Source organism: Elephantulus edwardii, unplaced genomic scaffold, assembly GCF_000299155.1.
Source record: "Elephantulus edwardii isolate Elephantulus edwardi_28Jun2011 unplaced genomic scaffold, EleEdw1.0 scaffold00442, whole genome shotgun sequence".
In the NCBI taxonomy this organism is placed as follows: Eukaryota; Metazoa; Chordata; class Mammalia; order Macroscelidea; family Macroscelididae; genus Elephantulus; species Elephantulus edwardii.
In genome coordinates, this window is record NW_006400192.1 from 895,943 (window position 1) to 922,412 (window position 26,470).

General features: G+C 36.6%; 1 protein-coding gene across 1 annotated transcript in view; it reads left to right on the forward strand.

The window, feature by feature from the left end:
* The window catches only part of CENPC (centromere protein C), a 144,835-nt gene that overhangs the window by 77,814 nt on the left and 40,551 nt on the right, over window positions 1-26,470 (forward strand). Inside the window, exons 8-10 of the mRNA XM_006902727.1 lie at window positions 4,692-4,848; window positions 6,138-6,426; window positions 19,264-19,422. Coding sequence (XP_006902789.1) covers window positions 4,692-4,848; window positions 6,138-6,426; window positions 19,264-19,422 — 605 coding nt within the window. The remainder of the gene's footprint in view (window positions 1-4,691; window positions 4,849-6,137; window positions 6,427-19,263; window positions 19,423-26,470) is intronic.

Below are 26,470 nucleotides of genomic sequence, written 5' to 3' on the forward strand. Positions count from 1 at the left end.
ACTTCTTAGGCTTTTTTTTGTTTCTTGTAATAATGTTTTGTAATTTTCTTTGAATAGATCTTTTGTGCTTCTAGTTATATTTACTCCCAAATATTCGATCTTGTGATTAGCTATTGTGAAGGGTATTGCTTTTCTTAGCTACAGCTCTGTATTCTCTCTGTCACTGTAGAGAAATCCAACTGATTTTTTGTATGTTGGTCTTGTATCCTGCTACTTTGCTGAATTGGTCAACTATGTAATTGACTATTTTTTTGTGAATAATTTTGCTGCTTATAAAATGTTTGCTTTCAGAATTATATTACAGATAAGTGTGCGAAAATCTCAGTGTTCAAAGTTTGATGTCTAAAGTCTCCTCTTTTTAACTGTTGCTCAAATTTGACTTAATGTGTCCTGTATTTGAATTATCAACTGTTTACAAAGCAGCTATTTCTTTTATATGTTTTTTGTTTATAAATTTTATCAATTCTCTGTAATTCAGTTTCTCATAATTCCCTGAGCTGGAACTGGTGTTTGAAATTATGTTCCTAATTTACCTGTTTTTGACCAGAAATAAAGTGGGTTTTTTGTATCAGTGGTCAAATAATTCTTTGGTGGCATTATTATTTCATACTCTTTCTTGTAAATCATTGTTGATGTTAGGTTTTGTTTTGGTTTTTTTAAAGTTAATTCATGAATTTGAGGAAGAGTAAAATAATAATCTTCTGTTTACAACATCTCATTTGTTACAGTAACTCCAAGGATGTTTTTTTTGTAAAGTGTAAGAAAGGGAAAATGAAAATAGAAATATAGAAACAGGGACAGGGGTGCTCATTGCTGAGGATTCGTGCATTGCTCAAAGGATTCCTTAAACTACTTTTCAATGGTAACCATGCCAGAAGGGAGCTTTGGTGCCCTAGTGGCAAGAAGCTGTATTGCAATCCCGAAAGCACTCAGTTCAAGGCCACCAGCTGCTTCTTGGGAGAAGGATGGACAATCTCTTATGATTAACTGCCTCTGAAAACCCGCTGGAGGGTCAGCTATCGGTTGGTTCTGACTTTATGGTACACAACAACAGCAACAACAATCGCCATGCTAAAAATCTTTCTGTCCTTGCAATAGTGTTTTGAAAGTTAATTCTTTTTCATCTTCTTCATCCTTAAAAAAACTTCTTCCCTGTCGAGTGCTTGCTTTTGTTCATAGTGGATTATTTTTATGTCTCTGTTTTTCATCACCTCCAGATTAGTGGATTATACTAATTAAGCAGAATATGAGTAAAATGTCCCTTTTTTCCATTTTCATTGACTTTCTGTGATTTGTTTAGGATCATCATAGTTAATGCTCTTCATTTTGCCTTCTTTTATAAATATACATTAAGCCTTTTTATCCAAAATTAAACTTTCTTCAAATCTTATAACTTCTTCTCAAAATAGAATCAGAGTGTAATATTGCTGATATCTTTCTGTCCCTTAATTTAACCAGAAGATTGATTAAACTGCCCAGAACAGTTCTTTGTAAATTTGTATATGCATTTGAATTCCTCTTTTAGATTCTGTAAATGAAGTTTCTGATATAGCAGGTCTGTGGTGGGGCCTGTGGCTCTAGATATTTCTAAATCTTATCTCAGATGATCTTGATGTTGCTGATTTTGAGACAGTTTTTTGGGTACCAATAGTCTATACTCTCAAAAACAGGCTAGTTGGATAGTGTTTTTGCCAATTTCATTGCTCAGTGTAATACTAACTTCAGTCATGCCTCTTTGTTGAGCAAACAATATGGCAAACTAAAGGAGCTTTAGGGTGCAATGATTAAATAATACACCTGGTGAAACCAAGTTGCTTCTTGGAGGCAAGGATTCTGAAGCTTTACCTGACATACTTTGGGCATGTTGCAAGAAGGGACCAGCCCCGGGAGAGGGACGGCATGTTTGGGAGGGTGGAGGGACAGTGTAGGAGAGGAAGACTCTCGCTGAGATGGATCGATTCAGTGACTGAGGTAATGAGAGGAGGTGTGTTGGAGACAGTGAGATTGGCACAGTGTTTAGGGCTGTTATACATAGGATCACTATGAGTGGTCAACAGCACATAGCCACAGCATGAATTACATTTTCTATTTCAACATGTTTTACATGTACAATTTAGTTTCATTGATTGTATTTACTATACTGGAAGCAGGAGTGGCATCCACTTCCTAAACAACATGCCTCTGGAAACTCTATGAACTTTGAGAAATGATAGTTATAGAAAGGCTTCAGGTCCTTTGTTCATAGGTTCACTATGAATCTTGCTTGACTCAATGGCAATCAACAACAACAACCAAAAGTTAGAACTGGCTGCTCCATGGAGGAAGATGAGGCAGATTGCCTCTATAAAGATTTATTACTTTGGAAACCAAGTAGACAATTGGTGCACCCTTTCCTACAGGGTTGCTATCAGCTATAATTTACTCAGTGGCTGTAAGTTTTGGGTTTTAGTCAAAACACAATGTTACATGCTTTAGATAGCTCAGATGACTAAAATTTAGTTTTCATCTTAATTAAGTATCTTTAAATACTGATAGTGTAATATTCAGGTTCTCCTAATTTTTTTTACATCTTTCTGTGTCTATTTTATTTATATTACCTATACATGTTGGTGATTCCTTCCACATACCCCATGCGAACTATTTTTACTTTGTGCTTCCTTTATTTTCACACTGTGGAGAAACTCTATCTTGGCATTAGATATTTCTATGCAAATTATTTCTACAAATTCATCTTCTTTTTTTTTATTTTATTTTTTCCAAATTCATCTTCTTAATGAAAGGTCTAAGTTTCTCAGTTTCTAGCTTGTCTGTCTTTTACTTCTTTAATACTTTATAATTGAGTAGAATATCTGCACCGTTGGTTTTTCATGTTTCTTCATAATTCTGTGTATGTTTCCTACTTGATAAGATTTAATCCTCCCCCTTTTTGAACCTCTCCTCCCCCTCTTTCAACCCTCTAGAATCTGTTTTTGTTTCTTCATTTACTTGATGGTCAAGAAATTTTTTTTCTACCTTTGGTCTGTTGCTTGCAACCATCAAGTTGACCAACACTCAGCAACCTTATAAAACAGCACATTGAAACTTTACCCTATTCTGCATGGTAATTTCTGCTATGCTCATGCTCATTGTTGCAGTTACTTTTTTAATCCATCTCATTGAGGGTCTTCCTCTCACTGACCCTCTGCCTTTCCAAGTACAATGTTTCCAAGATGAGACAATATGCCTCAAATATGTAAAATGAAATTTCACCTTTTTGCTTCTAATGAACTCCCCAGTTGTACTTCCCGCACAACAGATTTGTCCTCTGATAATCTATGATGTATATTCAGTTCCTCACAAACACAGTTCAAAGGCATCAATTCTTCTTTGATCTATCTTATTCATTGTCCAACTTTCACAAGCATATGTTGCAATTGAAAAATTCCATGAGTAAGTCAGGTATTGACATCCTTTAAATTGACATCCTTCCTCTTTAGTGGTCTACAAAGATTTTTTAAGCCAATTTTTTCAATGCAGCACATCTTTTGATTTCTGCTGTTTCCATGGATGTTGATTGTAGATCCAAGTAAAATGCAATCATTGAACACTTCAATCTTTTTTTCATCAATCATGATATTGTCTCTTGGTCCACTTGTGAGGACTTTTGTTTTCTTGATATTGAGGTTTAATCCATGTTGAAAGTAGGAAGCAGTGCTGGTAATGCAAAGATGAAGCCTCTCTGTTGGTTCGAATCCACTAGCATCTCTACAGGAGAAAAGTGGACAGTCTCCTTCTACATGATTTACTACTTTGAAAAACCAAACAAGGGTCACATATGACTTGACTCCATCTCAATGGCAATACATTTTGATTTAACAATTAATCTTTTCACATCGTTCTTAGTTTTTCCTTTGCTATCTGGATATATATATATATCCAGAGAAACACCATTACTCTTCAGTACTTTGGAGAGGTCCCTAACAGCCGACTTTCCCATGGCAGTACGCCTTTTAATTTCCTGGCTGCTGGTGCCAAGAGTGTTGACTGTGGAGCCGAGCGAACTAAAACTGTGAACAATCTCAATCTCTTCACCATCCATCCTGATGCTGCCAATTGGTCCAGTTGTGAGAACCTTTGTCTTCCTGACTTTGAGCCTCAATCCGTATTGAAGGCTGCATTCCTTGACCCTCTTCAGCAACCGCTTCTGATCGTCCTCAGTTTCGGCAAGCAGGGTTGTGTCATCTGCATAACGCAGGCTGAAAAATCTTCCACCTATCCTGACCCCACATTTCTTCTTATAGAGCCTAGCCTCCGGGATAATCTGTTTTGCATACAGGTTGAAAAGGTATGGAGACAGGACACATCCCTGGCATACGCCTTTCCCAATTTTGAACCATGCAGTATTTCCTTGCACTGTTCTGACGACTGTCTCTTGGTCCAAGTATAGGTTTTACATTAGAACGATCAAGTGTTCGGGGGTTCCCATTCTTCTCATAGTCAGCCATAGTTTGTTATGATCCACACAGTCAAACGCCTTTGCTTAGTCAATGAAACACAGATAGAAAGCTTATATGGTAAATGTAAAGTATTTCTATAATTTTTTTTTAATTTGTCTGCTTTTAAAAAAATCTTTTGTAATTTCCTGAATACTCTTTTCTTTGTAGATTGTGAATTGTTTTTGTTGTATTCTTTGTTTAGGAAAATTGGAAAAAAGAACTCAGAAAAAATCTAAGGAAAAAATAAAAAAGAAGCCATCCTCAAATGGTCCCAAGAAGGAAGTGGTACCTGAAGAAGTGCCTGTGATTTTAACAAAAAGTCAGAGAATTTCCAGGCGGCCATCTAATTGGTGGGAGGTATCATCAGTACATAGTAAGCAGTTTTAATTTAAATTATAATCGTTAGTTGCTCCCAGGAAGTTACTCTCTAAGGAGAAGTATGAGTCATTAATAAAAATAAGTCATCTAATTGTAAATATATTCATTAAGGCTTTGTCATATTTATTTTCTAACTATGGTAGTACAATCTTTCAAAAAGCAAAATCTTTGCTATTACGAAGCTTTCATTTTAGTGCAGAAATAAAATAATACATAGATTTATAATGCCACATAATGACAGATAATAAAAATAAAGCAAGTAAAATTATGAAGAAGGTAAGGACATGAAAGTGGATGGAAAGATAAAGTGGATGTTTTTGTAAAAATGACAACACTATTATCTTCCAAAGCACATATGTAAATACAGTAAGGAAGTGGAACATTCTATGCTAAAGGGACAGTTCTTTGTAAAGGTTGTAAAACAGAAAAAACCAAAGTTGATGAAATTAGAGAGCCAAGCAGTGATAAACAGTTTGGATGAAGTGTATTGGCAAAGTACTGAAAAGATGTTAAACTTTGATATTAAGATTGACATTTTTCACTCATATTTGAAAAGACTATCTCCTTCTTCTGTGAGAAGGAAATTGGAAATATGAAGACTAACTAGAAGGCAGTTGGGGAGGGGGAAATGTCAGTAACTTAGGCCAAGTAATACTGTTAACAATGAGAAATGGTTAGATTCTGAATATATTTTGTAGTAAAAATTAATACTGACTAATTGGCATAAAAGAGAGAGGTAGGAATGTCGGATGACTTTTCTTTTTTTATCTCTGCAAAGAGTGGTGTAGAACTACTAATTACTGAAAGGAAGAAAGCTCTGAGAGAAGTGATTAGACAAGGACATGAAGATTTCAGGTTTTGATAGTTTTGATTTTGAAATGTCTTTGATAACAAAGTAGATATGTTAAATATATGGTGTGATGAATAAATCTAAAGTGAAGGGATTTTTTTTTTGAGGATGTATAATTAAGGATTTATCAGTAAGTAGATGATACTTACAGCTTTGAGACTATGTAAAGATACCTAATAAAATACTGTTTTTGAAGTAAAAAAGAACTCCAGTGTTAGAATAAAAAACCACAACACAATTAATTTATGAATTTGTTATCTTTTTATAAATTGAAGAACTGTATAGTTTTGAGAACTTAATTGGAGTACAAATTCAACCTGTGAGATCAGTCTGTATATGCATTTATGTGTAAATGTAGATATGATTGATAATCTGATGACTTGAATAATCTGGACAGATGTTAATGCTAATTTAGGTTCTGTTCATTCTTCTAGGTCCTGTTAATAGCAATTCTTTTATAAATAATGAGTTTTCAGTCAATCGGAACAGTAGAGTAAAACCTGCTCAAAAACCAAATTGCCTGTCTAAGAAGGCTGGGGAGAAAACTACTCAGGTTAATAGGCAGAAGACAGCTACTCAGCACAACTCAAGAGCACAGAAGATTTTAAATGCTGAAAATTCTGTAGATACTATTGACCATGATGACATCTCTAGTTCCCAGAATGAATCATTAGAATGTGACAAGGCAGACTTGATTGAGAAGAAAAATCTTGATCATCCTGGGTAATATCTTTTATGCATATCATTTCTTTTTCTTTGTAACACTATGTAACTGTTTATGTTATTTATTTTATTAATATAAGTAGTAGTCTGTTATTTAACCTTTCACAGAAAAATACAATTCGTGTAAATTACTGTGCAGTCTGATAGACTTGATATTAAATCCAGGCTCAGATATTCACTGGCTAGACCTTCTTCTCCCCCGGCAAGTAGTACTTTGAGCTTATTATTGTTGCATATGTTAAAATGAGAAATAGTATATGTCATGGGGGATTATGAGTATTAAATTTAAGTTCTGGTGGCTTGGTGGTAAAGAATTGTGCTGCCTATGCAAAGGTGTGTGGTTTTAATTCACCACCTGCTCCAGTGGTAAAGACAGTCTCCTTCTATTCACTGCCCCTGAAACCCAACGAAAGGGTCAGCTATGGGTCAGTTACAACTTGATGGTATACAACAATATTATCATAAGAGTTGCTTCCTTTTACAGAAGATTAATTTTATTTCAATAATTAGAAATTTATCTAAATATTTACCCTAAGATGATAGTGCTGCTTTTGTTGTTATGTGCTGTTGAGTCACCTGTCACTCATAGCAACCCCATGTACAACAGCTCTGAAGCCTTCCCTGTCGTGAGCCAGTCGATGAGACTCTCTGACATACATTGTTCCAGTTACTGTATCAATCCATCTTATCTGGGTTGTTTTTATGTTTTTATTTATTTATTCATTCATTTATCTATCTATTCATTCATTCATTCATTCATTCATTTATTTCTTTTATTTTTTTTTTCCCTCTTGTGCTGTCCCCCCACCATTCTAATCATGATGTCCTTCTCTAAGGATTAGACCTTCCTAGCCGCGTGCTAGGAAAGTATGTGAGATGGAGCCTCAAAATCCTAGCCTCCAAAGTTTCACCCTTTCCCAAGACAGATGTATTTGCTTTTTTGGCAGGCCATGGTATGTTCAAGACTCTTGTCTGGCACCACAGCTCAAAGGCATAGATTCTTTTTCTGTCATGATTAGTCATTGTCTAGCTCTCTGATACAGGGCTTACTGTGTTCAGAGGAGGCCAAGGAATAAGAAGAGAGGGAGAGAGGGCTAAAATACTAAAATATAGGTAGTACTTACAGAGTTCTGGTGGTTTAGTGGTAAGGACTTGCACTGACATCCCAAAGGTACACGATTTAAATCTACCAGTTACTCAATGAAAGATGATTAGTCTTCTCCCATGTGATGTACAGCCTCTAAAAACCCACTGCAGGGTCAGCTATGATTCAGTTCCGACTCTATGGAACATAACAAAGTGTTCCATGTAGGGAGCTCTGGTGGCTTAATGGGTAAGGAATTGGGATGTTAACTCAAAGTAGACAGTTTGAATCCACCAGCTGCTCTGCAGGAGAAAGATGGTTACCCTCCTACCATGTGACTTATAGCCTCTGAAAACCTCCTGGGACATCAATTAAGGGTTGGTTCTAGTTTGATTACCAAGAACAACATGATGTCCCATGTATTTGCTAGGTGCTTTCTAGAATTTTTTTATCAGTTTTAATAGTCGAATAAGGTAAGTATCAGTCTTTCGAGTCTTACTTTTTTGTTAGAGCTTCTACCCCTTCAATCAACAATACTTGGTACATCCTGTATGTTAAAAACAATGAGATGCTGGGGATATCTAAAATAAATTATAAAGTGCACAAAGAATGAATACCCCTCTGTTGTGTTTACAAAAAGTACTAACTGGAAGAGATCCGTATTTATTCCCATTCCAAAAAAAAGGTGATCTGACAGAGTGTGGAAGTTTTTGAACAGTATCACTAATCTCATGTGCAAGCAAGATCCTACTGAAGATTATCCAAATATGACTGGAACAGTACATCAACAGAGAATTGCCAGATGTGTAATCTAGTTGGACATCATAGCCAGTGTTAGATGAATCTTTTTTTTTAAAATTTTATTTATTTTTATTATTTGTGCATGTGTGACCGTCAAATCAGATTTGACTGGCACATGAGGAGATTGTTCTTCCTCCAGCAAAGCATCGGGTGGATTTGAACCACACACCTCTGGGATTGCAGTGCAGCTTCTTGCCACTAGGCCACCAGAGCTCGCCAATGAATCTTAACTGAAAGCAGAGAGTACCAAAGGAATGTCTGTCTGTGTTTCATTGACCATGCAAAGACATTTGTGTGGGTCACAACAAACTGTGGCTAACACTGAGAAGAATGGGAATCCCAGAACACTTGATTGAGTTCATGCTTATTGGTTAATATTTGACTCTAATGCTTTAAAATTAGCTGAAAGTTTTGATTACAGTTTAAGCTAGTATATTGAGGTCTTATAACTTATTGTCATTATAGAATTTAATTTTAAAAACACATTGTTGGGGCTCTGGTGGTCTAGTGGCAAGAAGCTGCTCTACAGTCCCCAAGCCGTGTAGTTCGAATGCACCAGATGCTCCGGGGGAGAAGGAGGGGTTATCTTACCTGTGCCAACTGGAAACAGTTTGATGGTACACAAGAACAACAACAAAGACATTGCTTACAGTTTAATGTAGTTGAACATGTAATTTTTAAATCTAAAGTTATCAAAGAAATGAGATTATTCTGACCATTCAAACTAATAGGTGAATTTTAGGAAATTTAACTTCATTTGGTTTTTGAAAGAAAATAAACATAAACCTTATAAATATGCATACATTCATGCATCCATACACATCACCTTCTACTTATATTGTGGTGAAGTTGAGGAGGAGAAATATAGTAGTTTTTTAAAATAATTAACATGTTTGAATAGTTTGATAATTAGATATATTATGTGAGATTTTTCCTCCTTGCAGTTGTGTGTTGTTGTTAAGTGCCGTCAAATCATAGATGACTCATAGTGACCCTATGAATGAAAGTCCTGAACACTTCTAACTTTTATTGTTTCTCTGTAGAGTTTCCTGAGGCAAGCTATTCCGGAAGACAATTTGTGTTGAAGTAATGGTTTTTCATCTTATACCTTTTTTTCATCTTATACCTTTATGACTATGATCATCAGCTATAAACTAACATCCCTCTTCCCCCTATTAATATTTACATCCACAAAAAATAATCTTAAAGAAAATCAGCTTATTTAAAGTATGTTGTTGTTGTGTTCTGTGAGGTTGGAACCGATTCATTGCTGAGCTGCTAGTCGGTTTTCAGAGGATATTAATCACATGAGAGGAAATTGCCCATCTGTCTTTAATGGAACAGTTGGTGGACTTGAACCACATGCCTTTGGGATTGAAGCTCAGCTTCTTACCATTAAGCCACCAGAACTCCCTATTGAAAGCATACAAAGCAATATTTTCCTTCACTGGAAATCTTTTAATTTCTCCAAGCCAATTGGAGCAATCATTAATTTCTACTTTTTTTATATTAAAAATATATATTTTATTGTTTTCTAGTAATGCTTTACACAACAGATTAGGTTCTTGTTCACCACTTTCTACACAGATTATTCAGCAACATTGATTATAGTCTGAACAGTGTATAAATGAATGTTCTCATTTCATTCTTTTTTAATTTCCAGTAGTTTCCCTATCCCCTTATCCTCTCATCTTTGTTTATATTAATATTTGATTGTTTGGTTCCATTTGTGTGATTCTTAAAGAAGTATGTACTCATGAATGCATATTCATCATTTTATGAGATAATACATTCTTTAGCCAATAAGTCATATTGGAAGCTAGTTCAAGCTTTAAGAGTATCTCAGGAAAGTATTCTTTGGGGGTATTTTAGCTTCGATTGGTTTAATCTTGACTTTTTATATAATTTTGACGTTTTTCTCTCATTTTACCCAGTCCATCCATTATGGCCTTGATTACAATGATGATTGAGCACTGTCTAGTTCTTTTGGTCTCTAGGTAGATAAGATTGTGGTTGTTATAGCTTTTTTATTAGTCCTTTAGACTAATTTTATCTCAGTTTTTGGTTTCTTTTTTCCCCTTTTACTCTTGAGTAGAGACCAATAGTTGCAGATGACCACTTATGAGCTTTTAGGTCCTCAGACAATTCTTATCAAACTAAGTTGAAGTTACATAAACTTTGTGAACACTGTTGTGCTAATTTAGCAGTTTTTCCTCTAAGAGTCTATTCTTTAACCAATAGACTGTTAATTTCATTTAGAGAACTCTGGTGGCCAAGTGGTAAGGAGTTGCGCAGATAACCTGAAGGCATGAGGTTCAAATCTACCTGCTGCTTTTCAGGAGAAAAATGGGCAGTCTCTTCCCAAGCTATTTACAGCTTCTAAAACCCTCCTGGAGAGATAGGTATGAGTTATGACTTGATGGCATGCAACAACATTATTCTCATTTAGTAGTAAGGTGATTCTAACATATTTGTTCCCTTCCCCTCCCCCTCAAAAAATTCTCATTTAAAAAAAAAAATTCTCATTTAGTAGTAAGGTGATTCTAACATATTTGTTCCCTCTCCCTCGCCCTCAAAAAAAAAAATTCTTTCCTGAGCACTATATCTGGCCTATTGTTGTTATGTGCCGTTAATTCACTTGCGACTCATAGCAACCCTGTGTACAATAGCCATACCCGGCTTTATCCTGTGCCAGTCTTTTTGTCTCTGACAATATCCCAGTCAATTTATCAATGTATCTCATCAAGGATCTTCCTCTCCTGCACTGTCCCATCATTCTCCAAACCAAGATGTCCCTCTCCAAGGACTGGTCGGTCCTTCTTTGCAATATGTCCAAAGTATGTCAAACAGTTTCAGAATCCTTGACTCCAAGGAGCAGCTTGGTTTCACCATCTCTAGACAAACCTGTTTGTTCTCTTAGCCATCCATGGTATATTCAGCACTCTTCTCCAGCACCACAGCTCAAAGGCATCAGTTCTCCTCCTATCATCCCTAGACCTTGTCCAGCTTTCTGATGCATAGCAAGTAATTGCAAAGTCCATGGTCTGAATCAAGCGCACCTTATTCTCCACACTGACATCATTGCGCTTCACTACTTTGGAGAGGTCTCTGACAGCAGACTTTACCATGGCAGTTAGTCTTTTAATTTCCTGGCTGCTGGTACCAAGAATGTTGATTGTGGAGCCAAGCAAACTGAAGCTGTTAACAATCTCAATCTCTTCATTGTCTATCATGATGCTGTCAGTCAGCGTAGTGGTGAGAATATTTGTTTTCTTGATGTTTAGCTTCAATATCTATTGAAGGCTGCAGTCCTTGACCTTCTGCAGCAAGTGTTTTTGGTCCTCCTCAGTTACAACAATTAGAGTTGCTTTATCTGTATAGTGCAGATTGTTGTTGAGTCTTTCTCCAATCCTGATGCCACATTTCTCCCCAGAGAGCCCAGCCTCCTTGATAATCTGTTCTGCATATAGATTGAATATTCATACACATACAAGGAAGTCCAGTGAATACCACTATCATTCAAATATAAGCACCTACAAAGAGAGCCAAAGAGAAGGAGATAGGTTTTTACCAACTTTTGCAGTCAGAGATTGATCGAACACGCAGTCATGATACATTAATAATAATAATAGGTGACTAGAATGCAAAAGTTGGGAACAGAGAAGAAGGATCAGTAGTTGGAAAACATGGACTTGGAGAAATGAAGCTGGAGATAGAATGATAGAATTTTGTACAATCAACGATTTATTCATTGCAAATATCTAGCCTACTCTTTCAGTTTTTCTGGAGAAAGAGTGACTCCCTAATGTTTGTTATGTTCACATTATAGGCCTATCTATTGCTTGACGGAAAGTTTGAGTCATGAGGAAAGACTAGGGACTATAGTCTCAGTGTTCCACCAGTCTCTACTGAACCAGTAAACCTGACCTTTTTAAATGTTTTTGAGGTTTGTTTATATTTGCCATTCACTATCAAAGACATTCTAACCGTGCTGCTTTTGAGAGTGGTCCCCAGTGGTAATCTGACACCATCTAGTTCTTCTGGTCCCAGTATTGTGGAGGTTGAGGTTCTCATGTCTATTAGCCTTTGTCCTAATTATTTCATTGCATTCGTTGTTCCAGACATGGAAAGACCAATAATTGTTCCTTAGATTACTATTCATAAACTTTTTATTAAATTCATTTTAATGGAAGTTTACAGAGACTTTGGATGTCCATTCATTCATTGTTGCACTTTTCTCCATGTCTACCTCCCCTCCCCTCTGCCAATTTACTCTTCTCTTTGAAAAGTAAAAGAAAAATTATTTCATTGTTATATAATCCTTCCCCCCAAGTCAGTTCTTCTGTGCAGCCTTCATTCTGGACTGCTGTCATGACAATAATATCTAATAATATATCCCTTTTAAACAGTTCTCTCCCTCATTTGTTTCAACGCAGTATCCATTATTTAGCTCCTCTTTTTCAGTCTCCCCGCAACCCTGATGTCAGTCGCATTTTACAGCAGTGGCACTTTACAACAGTGGCACTATGCAATATTTGTCCTTTTGTGAATGAGATATTTCACTCAGCATAATGTCCTCCAGGGTCCTCCATTTTGTATAATATTTCAAGAGATCCTTGTTTTTCAGTGCTGCATAGTATTTCATTGTGTGAATATACCCGAGCTTCTCTATCCATTCATTTGTTGATGAGCACTTGAGTTGTTTCCCACTCTTTGCTGTTGTGAACAAAGCCAACATTGGTGTGCATATATCTGCATGGTTATGGTTATGGTTTCTTTAGGGTGTATTCTCAGTAGTGGAATTGCTGGGTTAAATGGTATTTCTGTTTGCAACTTTTTGAGAACGCCATATAGCCTTCCATATTGGTTGCACCATTTTACATTCCCATGAACAGTTCCAGTTTCTCTGCAACCTCGCCAGCATTTGTTCTTTTCGATTCTGTTAAATTTTGCTATTCTTACTGAGGTGAGATGGTGTCTCATAGTTGTTTTGATTTGCATCTCTTGTAGAGCTAGGAATTTTGAACATTTCTTCATATGTTTGTTTGCCATCAGAATGTCTTCTTTGGTGAAGTGTCTGTTCATATCCTGTGCCCATTTTTCATTTGGGTTGTTTACCTTTATCTTGTGCTCAAGTATTTTATAAATTCTAGATAGAAGTCCCTTATCTGACATGTCATTACCAAATATTTTTCCTCAGTCTTTGAATCCCATTTTTACCCTGTTGGAGAAGGTTTTGGATGTGCATAGCGATTTTATTCTTAGAAGGTCCCATTCATCTATTTTATCCTCTCCTGGTCATAGGTTTTTCAGGATTCCTGGAAGACTCTTCATGTTGTAGATTAGAACTTTTAGAGTTCATCCAAGCTTTTCTTTAATGAAATTTATAGTCCTTGGTTTTATAGTCCTAGGTCATGATCCGCTTTGAGTTACTTTTTGTGTATGGCGTGAGGTATGGATCTTGCTTTAGTTTTCTGCAGTTTTCCAATTTTGCCAACACCATTTGTTAAAAAGGCTTTTTGTTTCCTCACTTAATTGATTTAATTTCCTTGTAAAAAAATCAGTTAACCATAGGTAGATGGGCTGATTTCTGGATTCTCAATTCTATTCCATTGATCTATGTTTCTGTCATTGTACCAGTACCACACTGTCCTGTCCACCATGGCAGTATAGTAGGATTTGAAATCAGGGAATGAGAAGCCTCATACCTTGTTTCTTTTTCTAAGAAGTGTTTTGCTTATCCGGGGCTTCTTTCCATTCCAAATGAAACTGGAGATTGCCTTTTCCATCTTGTTGAAGAGTGGCATTGGTATTTGTATTGGGATTGTATTGAATGTGTAAATTTCCTTTGGTAGTATTGTCATTTTCACAATATTGAGTCTTCCTATCCATGAGCAAGGAATATTCTTCTATTTCTCCAGCTCTCTTTTTGTTTCTTGTAGTAATGGTTTGTAATTTCTTTGACTAAATCCTTTGTGCTTCTGGTTAGATTTACTCCCAAGTATTTAATCTTGTCACTAGTTATTGTGAAGGGTATTGTTTTTCTTAGCTCTAGCTCTATTATCTTTGTCACTGTAGAGAAATCCAACTGATTTTTGTATGTTGATCTTATATCCTGCCACTTTGCTGAATTTGTCAACTGTGTCCAGTAGTTTCCTTGCTGAATCTTAAAGGGTTTTCTAAATACACTCTCATATCATCTGCATAGAGAGATAATTTTTACCTCCTCTTTTCCAATTTGGATACTTTTATATCTTTCTCTTGTTTTATTTCTATTGCTAAGACTTCCAATACAATATTGAAGAGAGGTTATAGTGGGCATCCTTGCCTAGTTCCTGTTCTTAAATGAAGAATGTCTTTAATCTCTCTCCATTCACAACAATGTTGTCTCTTGGGTTTGTGTGTGTACTTTTTATTATGTTGAAGAAATTCCCCTCATCCTATTTTGTTGAGGGTTTTAATCAGGAAAGAGTGTTGGATTTTGTCAAAGGCCTTTTCTGCATCAGGTTATAGAATCATGTGGTTCTTGTTCAAGCTTTGTTTGTATGATGAGATGGTGAGTTACATTGATTATTTCCCCCTTTTTTTATGTTGAACCATCTTTGCATACCTTTTGTGAATCTCATTTGGTCATGGTGAATTTTTTTTTTTTTTTAATATCTTGTTGGATTCTCTTGACCAAGATTTTATTCAGGATTTTTGTATCAATGCTCATGAGCCATATTGGTGTATAGTTTTCTATTTTGGTGGTGTCTTTACCTGGCTTTGGTATCAAGAATGTTTGCTTCAGAGACTGAGTCTGGGAGAATTCCATCTTTTTCTATTTTGTGATATAGTTTATGTAGAATTGGTGACAGGTTTTCTCTGAATGTTTGATAAAGTTCACTTTTAAAACCATCTGGTCCAACACTTTTTTGGCTGAATTTTGTTTTATTATTTTTTTCAATTTCTTTTTTAATGGGTCTGTCCAGGTGTTCAATTTCGGTTGATGTCAGTTTAGGTAGGTTGTGCATTTCTAAGTATTTGTCCATTTCCTCTAGGTTTTTATATTTGTTTGGATATAATTTTTCATAATATTCCAGTGTTAACCTTTTTATTTTAGTTGGCTGTGTTGTGACGTTGCCCATGTCATCTCTTATTCGGATTATTTGTGTCTTTTCCTTTGTTAGTTTTGTTAGTGGGTTTTTTTTATTTTATTGACCTTTTCAAAGAACCAACTCCTAGTTTTGTGCTGGTTTCAATTGTTTTTCTGTTTTCTATTTCATTTATTTCTGCTCTACTTTTTATAATTTCAGTTTTTTTAGAGGAAGTTGGGTTTTCTTGCTGTTCTTTTTCAAATTATTGGCGATGTTGGTCTAGAGAGTCAATTGTTATTTTTTCCTGCCTTTTGATATATTTGCTTATTGCTATAAATTGTCATCTTATTACGGCCTTTGGCTATTCAGAGATGTTGGTAAGTGGTATTTTCATTGTCATTTGTTTCAAGAAACTTTTAAATTTCATTTTTTAGTTTTTCTAGTGTCCAATCATGTTCAAGCAAGATGTTGTTCAGCTTCCAAATGTTTATTTTATTTTTCCTTTATCCTCTCGTTATTAATTTCTAATATTGTAGCATTGTGGTCTGAGAATATGCTTTGTATTATTTCTATGTTTTTGACTATATTAATGCCTGCCTTGTGACCTAAAATGTGATCTATTCTGGAGAATGTTCCATGCACATTGGAGAGGAAGGTATATTGTGGTCTGGGGGTTTTTTTGGGTTTTTTTTGTGCATTAATCTATAAATATCTATGAGGTTGAGTTGGTCTATTTGTGGTTTAATTCTTGAACACGTATGTTGAGTGTTTTACCTGGAAGTTGTATCTTTTTTTGAAAGAGGTCTATTGAAGTCTCCAACTATTATAGTAGTGTTGTGTATTTCCAGTTCCAGGTTTGTTAATGTTTGTTTTATATATTTTGTAGGTCTTTCATTTGGTGCATAGATATTTATTATTGTTATGGCCCCTTGTTCTCTTGACCCATTAAGCATTGTATATTGACCTTCCTTGTCCTTTGTGATTATTTTTGCATTGAAACTTATTTTATCAAAGATTAATATTGCTACTTTTGCTTTTTTCTGATTGCCATTTTCTTGGTATATTTTATTCCCTCATCCTTTTATTTTTAGTTTTTCTTTATCTTCATTTTTCAGAATTTTGATGATTTTTATTTTTTCATCAACTGTGTTACTCTTTTTCTCTTCAGTGTTGCATTCAAACCATTCATATTCAGTGTGATTATTGAAAGTCAGGGTTTTATTGCTATCATTTTGTTGAGTTCTTTTTAATGCTGTTGTTAGTTACTTTGGTCCATGCTGCTTTCTTTAACATCTCTCAGTGTTTCCTTCAACATTGGTCTTGTTTTTATCAACTCCCTTAGGTTCTGCTTTTCTGGGACTATCTTGATCTCTCCTTCATATTTGATAGACACTTTTGCTGGATACAGTATTCTTGGTTGATAGTTGTGTTCTTTGAGTGTTTGATATATGTCCTTCCACTGTCTTCTTGCTCACATGGTTTCTGTTGAGAAAATGGCATTTAATCTTATCTGTTCTCCCTTATAGGTTACTCTTTGTTTCTCCTTAACTGTTCTGAATTCTTTCCTTATCTTTGGTTCTCACAAATTTGACTATGATATGCCTTGGCGTTTTTCTTTTGGGGTCGATTCTATGGTGTTCACTCAGCTTCTTGAATATATATTCTTTCATTTTATATTATGCCTGGGAAGTTTTCCTGTAGTAATTCTTCCACAACTTTTTCGGGGCCTTTACTTGCTTCTTCCTGTTCTGGGATTTTGATTATGTGCATGTTATTTCTCTTGATGGTGTCCCACATTACTCTTAGGTTTTCTTCTTCTTCTTTCCTTTTTGATTTTGCTTTTTGCTCTAGCAGATCAGTGGTGACAATTCTATCTTCTGTTTCACTGATTCTGTGTTCCATCTCTTCAACTCTGCTCACGTGTCCCTCCATCTTGTTGACAGCATCTGAAACATTGGACCTCATATTTTGGATTGTGGTTTCTTGTTTTTCCAGTGCCACTAATGCCTTGTTTGTTTTATCTGCATTGTTCTGGATTGGTTTTTTTTTTCAGCTTTTCCTGGTTTTTGCATGTGTTGTTGTTGTTGTTGTTGTTATGTGCCATTGAGTTGCTTGCAACTCACAGCGACCCTATGTACAAGAGCCCTAAATGCCATTCTATCCTGTGCCAACCCTCGCCATCTCAAACACTCTTATTCCCACCACTCCATTCACAGAATCGATCCATCTCATCGAGGGTCTTCCTGCGCCATCCCTCCAGTCTCCCAAACATGATGTCCCTCTCTAAGGACCAGTCCCTCCTTGCAACATGCCCAAAGTATGTCAGATGAAGCTTCAGAATCCTTGACTCCAGGGAACATTCTGGCTTCATCCTCTCCAGGATAAGCCTGTTTGTTCTCCAAGCAGTCCATGGTATATTCAACACTCTTCTCCAACACCACAGCTCAAAGGCATCAATTCTCTTTCTGTCATCCCTATTCACTGTCCAAGTCTCCAATGCATAGCATGTGGTGTCCTGTAATTCTTCAAGTTTGGTTTTCACCCATTGAAAATATTCAATTATTGTTCTTTTAAATTCTGTGTCAGGGAGTTCCATCAGACTTTCTGGCTTCAAGAAAGCCATTGGTACTGTGTCACCTTTTTGAGGTGACATCTGCTTTGTGCTTTTGCAGGGTGTGGTATAGCCTGTTTCTTTCATGATATTTATAGGTTCTTGATCTGAAGACAATGCTCTAGAAATCCTTGGGGCAGCTACCCCACCTGTGTTTCTCTCTGAACTTCTGACTCAAGGGAAGGTTCAGTACAGGACCTTTGAGAGCATCCTCTTTTAGCTAAGTCAGATCTAGGTGCTGCAGATTAAAGGCAAGTTGATTTACTGGACGTGTAGACACAGGTGTAGAGCTGAATGGGGGGCAGGGTAGGCACAAGGGGTGGGACGACCATGAAGACAGGTCACTTACAGGGACCTCACCCAGATTTTAGCTGTTTGGGTGTGCTCACAAGTGGGTACCTACTCAAATTCCAGATGTCCATCTCCCACCCAGTGACTCTCGCTTAGCCCTCACCCAGGTGCGCTTGCCCAGCGGCCAGTGTCCCAGCAGGGCCCTGGGTCCAGTGGGGCTTAAGAAAACTTAGTCAAATTCCCACTGATCCACTTATGTCTGGTTGGTCAAAGGGGCCCAAGAAAACTCCATAGAATTCCTACTGACTTGCTTCCACCTGGTGAGTTGGCAGGGCTTCGAAAACTCAGTCAATTTCCTGCTGATCTTCTTGCTCCTGGGGGTAGAGGGTGGGGGTTGTCCCATAGCATCTTGGCTTGCGGCTTCCACTGAAACCCAAGGCTTGCTGCTCCTGTGGCTCCCAAACTAATTGTTTTAATAAAAGTTCTGACTCAAATTACTACTGTCCACGTCTCGGCACGTTGGTCTCTGTGTGCTGCGTTGGTCTCTGGTGGCATGTTTGCATGCAGCTTGCAGCTCCTCCAACTCCTCCACTGCTGCCATTTTGGTACTCCCTATTTATAAACTTTTAAGGCCCTATTCAAGACTTACTGAAGTAAAATAATGGCTTTGTAGACTGTATTATACCAATTGATCTTGACATCACCTAAATTTATAGTCATTGAAGTATTCTCTCAGGGTATTTGGTTATGATTAAGGAGTTTGTATTACTTTATCCTCTCTTGACTTTTCTCTTGGCTTTTTCATGTATACATGTATGGATCTAATGGCATAGCTCCTTGTATCAAAGCAAGTGCAGTGAAATGAACTAACAGATGGATAATAACTGTATTGTCTACTTACCTGTATTATTGTTTCTAAAAGAAATGTCTTAATGTTGTGGTATAAATAATTATGTATTTTTTAATTTTTATAGATCTGGAAACTCAAAGGATCAAGACAGTTCACCGGATCAAAACAATATAGATAGTATTACAACAGCACAAAGTTTTCATATAAACTCTCAGACTAGTGGTTATTCATGGAAGAAAGGAAAAAGTTTTACACCATCACAGACTTTGATTTTCAATGAAAGGTACGTATTTGTTCTAAGCATGACATGTTTTTGTATTTTTTCCCCACCAGTTTGTTTTTCTTTTAATTTTAAGCATGACATATTTTAATTACTTATTAACAAATCTAACAATTAACTTCAAAACTTGGTTTTAATATTGTTATTAGGTGCTATTGAGTCTATCCTGACATATAGCTACAAAATGGAACAGTGCCCTCTCCTGTATCAACCTTATAATTGTTGCTGTGTTTGAACCCATTGTTATAGCAACTGTGACAGTCTCTTTTGTTGAGGATCTTTCCTTTTTTTTTGCCCCCCAAAGACTGTCTACATTTCCAAGCATAATGTGTCTCAGAGACTTATCTTTCCTGAAAACAGAATAAAATTTGTGAGGTTAAGTCTCACTAATCTTCCTTCTAAGTAGCTTTCTGACTGTACACCTCCAGGACAGATTTGGGGTTTTTTTTAGCTGTTTATGATACTTGGCCACCATCATAATTCAAAGGTGTTGTTGCTGTTGATAAGTGCCATTGAGTCGAATATAACTCACAGCAACTCTGTGAACTTTGCCCTAGCCTCGTCATCTTTGAAATACATGGATCTTTCTATTAGTGTTCCAGCTCTCACATGCTTGTTAGACTTTTGAAAGTACAGTGGCTTGAGTAAAGTACAGCATATCCTCAATGTGACATCTGCGTTTTTACTCTTTAAAGAAATCTTTTATAGCAGATAGACCTAATACAGTGTATCTAGTGCATCTCTTGATTTCTTCAATGTTGCTTCCATGGGCTTTGACTATAGATTTAAAAAAAGTGAAATCCTTGACAACCCCAGTATTTTGGCTTTCTATTTTGATGTTGCCTATTGTTCCAGTTGTGAGGATATTTCCCCTCATTATGCTGAGGTGCAATCTATTCTAAAGCCTCAAATTTTTATCTTCATAATAAGTGCTTCAAGTCCTCTTTTCTTTCAGTAAGCAAATTTTATGACTTCTGTGCATTATAGGTTGAAAGGAATCTTCCTCAACTCCTAATATTATTATTCATATAATTTAGCTACTTGGATTATTTCCTTAGTATATAGGTTGAATAAGTATGATAAAAGGGTATAATGATGGTGCACATTTTTCCTGATTTTTTTTTTGCTTTCCTGATACTAAACCATGCAATATCCCCTTGTTTTGACTAAGTATAGGTCCCTGATGAGTATAATTAAGTGTTGTGGAAGTCTCGTTTTTGACAATGTTATCCGTAATTTATTACATTTCACACAGTCCAGTGCCTTGGCATTTAATGACATTTTGCTTTCTTCACGTGTATATCTTTGTAGTTACCCCACAATTTGAATGATCTCTTAGAATATAATTGTTTAACAATGTCAGTGGGATGGGAATCTGGGCAGATTAGCTAGCTGCGGCTTTACTTAGTAAGGTTGCTGTTAAGATGTTCATCTGACTTGTGGTCTTCTAAAGGCTTAACTAGAGGATCTTCTTATGTGATGGCCAGCTGTTATGTCTAGTTAGAAGCCTGCTTCCTTGCTGGCTATTGTCAGGCCACCTCAGTCCTTTATTTAATGGACTGTCATTTAAACCATGTATTTTAAATGACCTTGTCTTTGAAGTTTTAGAAGATCACTTTTACTTTATTAAGAAGTCAGTAAGCCTTGACCACATTGAAGGGGAAAGGAATTGACTTTTCCTATGTCGGAGATGAAAAGATGAGAAAAAATGGGGTTGCTTTCATAATTTAAAAAGTAATTTCTAGCTCCATCTTGATATACAGTGTGGTGAGTGACAGGATAACATCCATACACATACAAGAAAGTCCAGTGAATACCACTATTATTCCAGTATATGCACTGAGAACTAAAGCCAAAGGGGAGGAAATAGAAGATTTCTACCAAAGTTTGCAGTCAGAAATCAATTAAATATGCAATTAAGATGCATTAATAATAATGGATAACTGGAATGCAAAAGTTAGGAACAGGGAAGAGGGATCAGTAATTGGAAAACATGGACTTAGTGACAGAAATGAAGCTGGAGATAAAATGATAGAATTCTGTACATTCAATGATTTATTCATCGCATATACCTTTTATAGGAAATACAGATGCAGGCAATACATATGGATTTCACCTGATGGTATGCGTAGGAATACAATTGATTGAATTTGTGAGAAGAATCACTGGAAAAGCTCAGTATCACCTGTGAAAACTAGGCCAGGTGCTGATTGTGGAACAGACCATCAATTACTTATATGCAAGTTCAAGCTGAAGTTGAAGAAAATTAAATTCACAGGAACCAAAATTTGACCTTAAGTATATCCCACTCGAATTTTAAAACCATCTCAGAAATGGGTTTGAGTACTTGAACACTAATGAGCAAAGACTAACTGAGCTGTGGAATAATACCAAGAATATCATCGATGAAGAATTCAGAAAGTCATTACAAAGGCAGAAGAGGAAGAAAAGACCAAGATAGATATCAGAGGAGACTCTGAATATTACACTGGAGCACCGAGAAGCCAAAGCAAAAGGAAAAAATAATAAATTAAGGAGCTGAACTGAAGATTTCAAAGGGCAACTTGGAAAGAAAAAGCAAAGTATTATAATGACATGTGCAAAGAGCTGGAGTCAGAATAACCAAAAGGGCCTAATTTGCTCAGGATTTCTTAAGCTGAAGGAATTAAAGAACAAATTCAAGCTACAAGTTGCAGTACTTAAGGACTGAGCAGAATATTAAATGATCCAAGAAACATTAAAAGAAGATATAAGTATACAGACTCACTGTACCAAATGGAAGTGGCTGACAGAGAAGAATATCATGAAACAATGTATGAGCAAGAGTCTGTGGTGAGGAAGGAAGAAGTTGAAGCTGCTCTGAAAGAATTGGCAAAAAACAAGCCTCCAATAATTGATGGCATACCAATTGACATATTTCAACAATCAGACACTGCCCTTGATGTGCTTACTAAGCTGTGGCAAGAAACCTGGAGGACAACCAGCTGGCCAGTTGACTGGAAGAGATCTGTATTTGTTCCCATTCCAAAGAAAGGTGACCCCACAGAGTGTGGAAATAATTGAATAATACCATGGTCTTCTCAATTACTTGTTATGCTTCAGAGAGTTGGACAATAACTAAGGATGACAGAAGAAAAATAGATGCCAAGAAAACAAATAGGTTTGTCTTGGAGAGGGTGAAACCAAATCTCTTATTCGAGGCTAGGATTTTGAAGCTCCATCTCACTTACTTTGGGCAGGTGGCCAGGAGAGATAAGTCCTTGGAGTAGGACATCATGTTTGGAAGGGTGGACGGACAGCGGACAGCGCAGGAGAGAGACCCCCAGATGAGACATATTGATACAGTAACTAGGGCTATAGGGGTTGGTGTGTCAGAATTAGTGAGACTAGTTCATGACATGAAAGGGTTTAGAGCTGCTCACTGGCTACTCAGTGACACATAACAACAGTAACATACTATGACAGGTTTGGAAGCAGGAGTGACATCCACTTCCTAAATAACATGCCTCTGGAAACTCTATGAACTTTGATAAATGTCTGTAGTTGTAAAGGGGCTTCAGGCCTTTTGTTCATTGGGTCACTTTGAGTAGTGCTTGACTCAAAGGCAGTCAGCTACAACAACATCATTAATATCACATACAAGGAGGATTTTGCTGAAAATCATCCAAAAATGGCTGGAACAGTACATTAACAAAGATCTACCAGATGTGCAGGCTGGGTTTAGAAGAGGCTGTGGTACTAGAGATTTTATAGCTAATAGGATGGCAAACAGATACATGAAGGAATGTTCAAAATCCCGAGCTCTAAAAGATGTAAATCAAAACACTATGAGCCATCCTGTCACTCTAATAACAACAGCGAAGTTCAACATAGTAGTAAACAACAGATGCTGGTGAGGTTGTGGAGAAATTTGAACCCTTTTTCACTGTTGGTGGGAATGTAAAATGTTACAGTCACTCTGGGAGGCATTATATCGCTTTCTCAAAAACTTGCAAATAGAAATACCTTTTGACCCAGCAATTCCATTACTGGGAATACACCCTAAAAAAACCAAAACTGTCACCCAAACAGATAATGATAATGCATGACTATGTTTATTGCTGCTTTGTTCACAATAACAAAGAGATGGAAGCAACTCAAGTGCCCATCAGCAAATGAATGGATAGAAAAACGTGTGGTATATTCACACAATGGAATACTACACAGCACTTGAAAACAAGGAACTAATGAAATATTATACAAAATTATTGACCCTGGAGGACATTATGTTGAGTGAAATATCTCAGTCACAAAAGGACAAATACCACATAATGCCACTGTTATTAAACAGGACTGACATCGGGGTTGGGGGGAAACGAAGAAAAGTAGGGGTAAATACTGAAGATGGCATTGAAACAGATGAGGGAAGGAACTGTTTAAAAGGACTATATGATTAGGTATTATTTGCATGACAACAGTCCAGAATAAGGTGAATAGTGGTCTAAGGGATGTGGAGGGAGGAAATTGTGCAACAGCAAAAGAATCTTTTTAAAGTGAAAAGTGTACTTGGGGTGGGAGGGTAGGGAGGAAAATGTGCAACAATGAGTGAATGGAAATTCAAGTTTTCTGTTAATTTTTGTTAACATTAATAAAAAAAATACTTTTAGAAAAAGAGAGACTGAATATTGCACTAGAGTACTGAGAGGCCTTAGCAAAGGGAAGAAATAAGCAAATTAAGGAGCCGAACAGATTTCAAAGGGCAACTTTAGAGCTCCAAGCAAAGGACTATAAAAATGTGCAAGGAGCTAGAGTTGGAAAAATCAAAGGGGACGGACTTCCTCGGCATTTAAGCTGAAGGAACGGAAGAACAAATTCATGCCTCAAATTGCATTAAGAAATCTGTGGAACATGTTCAAAAGGCAGTGGTGATGAAGAAAGAAGTTCAAGCTGCTCTGAATGAATTGGCAAAAAACAACCTTCTAAGAATTGATGCAGTACCAATAAACATGTTTCAAGAAACAGATATGTGCTTGCTAGATTTTGCCAAGAATTCTGGAGATCAACCACCTGGCTAATTGACTGTAATGAGATCTGTAGTTATTCCCTTTACAAAAAAAAGGTGATCTGACAGAGTGTGGAAATTATCAAACAATGTCCCCAATTATCATACTAAAGTATTGAAGATAATCTAGAATGACTGGAACTATACATGAACAAAGAACTACCAGAAATGGAAGGTTGATTTAAAAGAGACTGTAGCATTAGGGACATTATTGCCAATCTCAGATGGATCTTGTTTGAAAGCAGAGAGTACCAGAAGAATGTTTTTATCTGTGTTTCATTAACTATGCAAAGGCATTTGACTGTGTGGACCACAATAAATTATGACTAACCTTGAGAAGAATGGGAATCCCAGAACACCTGACTGTGCTCATGAGAAACGTATACTTGGACCAAGAAGCAGTCTTCATAACAAGGAAACACGGCATAGTTTGTTATCAGGAAGGAAGTGCATCAGGGATTCATGCTTTCTCCATATAATTTCAATCTAGATATTGAACAGATCATTCAAGAGGTTGGATTTTATAAGGAGGAATGAGACATCAGGATTGGAACAAGACTCATCAGTAGCCTGTGCTATGCAGGTGACACAACTTTGTTTACTGAAACTGAGGAGGGCCAGAAATATTTGCTGCAGAAGGTCAAGGACTATAGTCTGCAATATGACTTGAAGCTCAACACCAAGAAAGCAAAGTTTATCACCATTGGGCCAGTTAGCAGCACTATGATAGGTAGAACAGAAATTGAGATTGTTAGGAATTTCAGCTTTCTTAGTTCCACAATCGACATTTTAGCACTAGCAGTCAGGAAACCCAAAGATTAATTAGATTAGATAAAACTTCTGTCAGAGACCTCTAGAGTGCTTAATAACAGTGACGTCAGTATAGAGACTAAGGTATGCTTGATCTAGTCCATGGTCTTTGCAATTACTAGCTATGTCTCAGAGAACTGGACAGTGACTAGGGTTGACAGAAGAAGAATTGATTCCTTTGAGTTGTGGTGCTGTAGAAGAGTATTGAACATACTTTGGACTTCCAAGAGAACAGTTATGTCCTGGAGAGGGTGAAACCAAGCTACTCGTTGGAAGCAAGGATTTTGAAGCACTATGTCACATACTTTGGATATTTTGCCAGGAAGGGCCAGTCCTTGGAGAAGGACATCAAACTTGGAAAGGTAGAGGAACAGTGCAGGGCAGGAAGACCTTAGATGAGATGGATTGACACAGTTATCTGAGATAATTAGGGTAAGTGTGTCAGAGGCAATGAAGATTCAATATAGAGCAAGGTTCATAGTTGTGCATAGGATCACTAAGTGGTAGTCACTTCTATGAGACACAAAAATATTGTGAATAATAATACAGGGATGTGCATATATCCATTTGCTTCACAGCTCTGAGTTTTTAGAGTATAATCCCAGTAGTGGGACAACTGGATCAAATGGTATTTATATTTCAAACTTTTGAGAAAGCATCAGACTGTTTTTCATCATAGTTGTATCATTTTATGTTGCCACAAGCAGTAAATGGAAGTTCTAATCTCTCCACATCCTCACTAGAATTTTTTGTTTGCTGTCCTGTTGAACTTTGCTATTGTTGTTAGGGTGAGATGGTATTTCATTGTTTTTATTTGCATCTCTCTGCTAGCTAGGAATTTTGAACATTTTTTGATGTGTTGGAATTCAAGAGGACTACATTTTAAATGCCTTCCTTTTTGTTTTTTATTGTCGTTTTTATAAAGTAGGAATGTTTATAATTTTAACTTTGATATTTGTTTTTATGTAAAATAAAATGTATAATGCATTTATAATTTGAAATTTACAATGCATACATTTTCCACATTTCCAATTCAATGAGAAAAGTTATAGTAATAATTTTGCACAACTGTAACCAAATTTTTCATGTTGTTGTTGTTGTTGTTGTTATGTGCCCTCGAGTGGCCTGCGACTCAAAGCAACCCTATGTACAACAGCTCTATACTCCGCTCTGTCCTGTGCCAATCGCACTGTCTCTGAC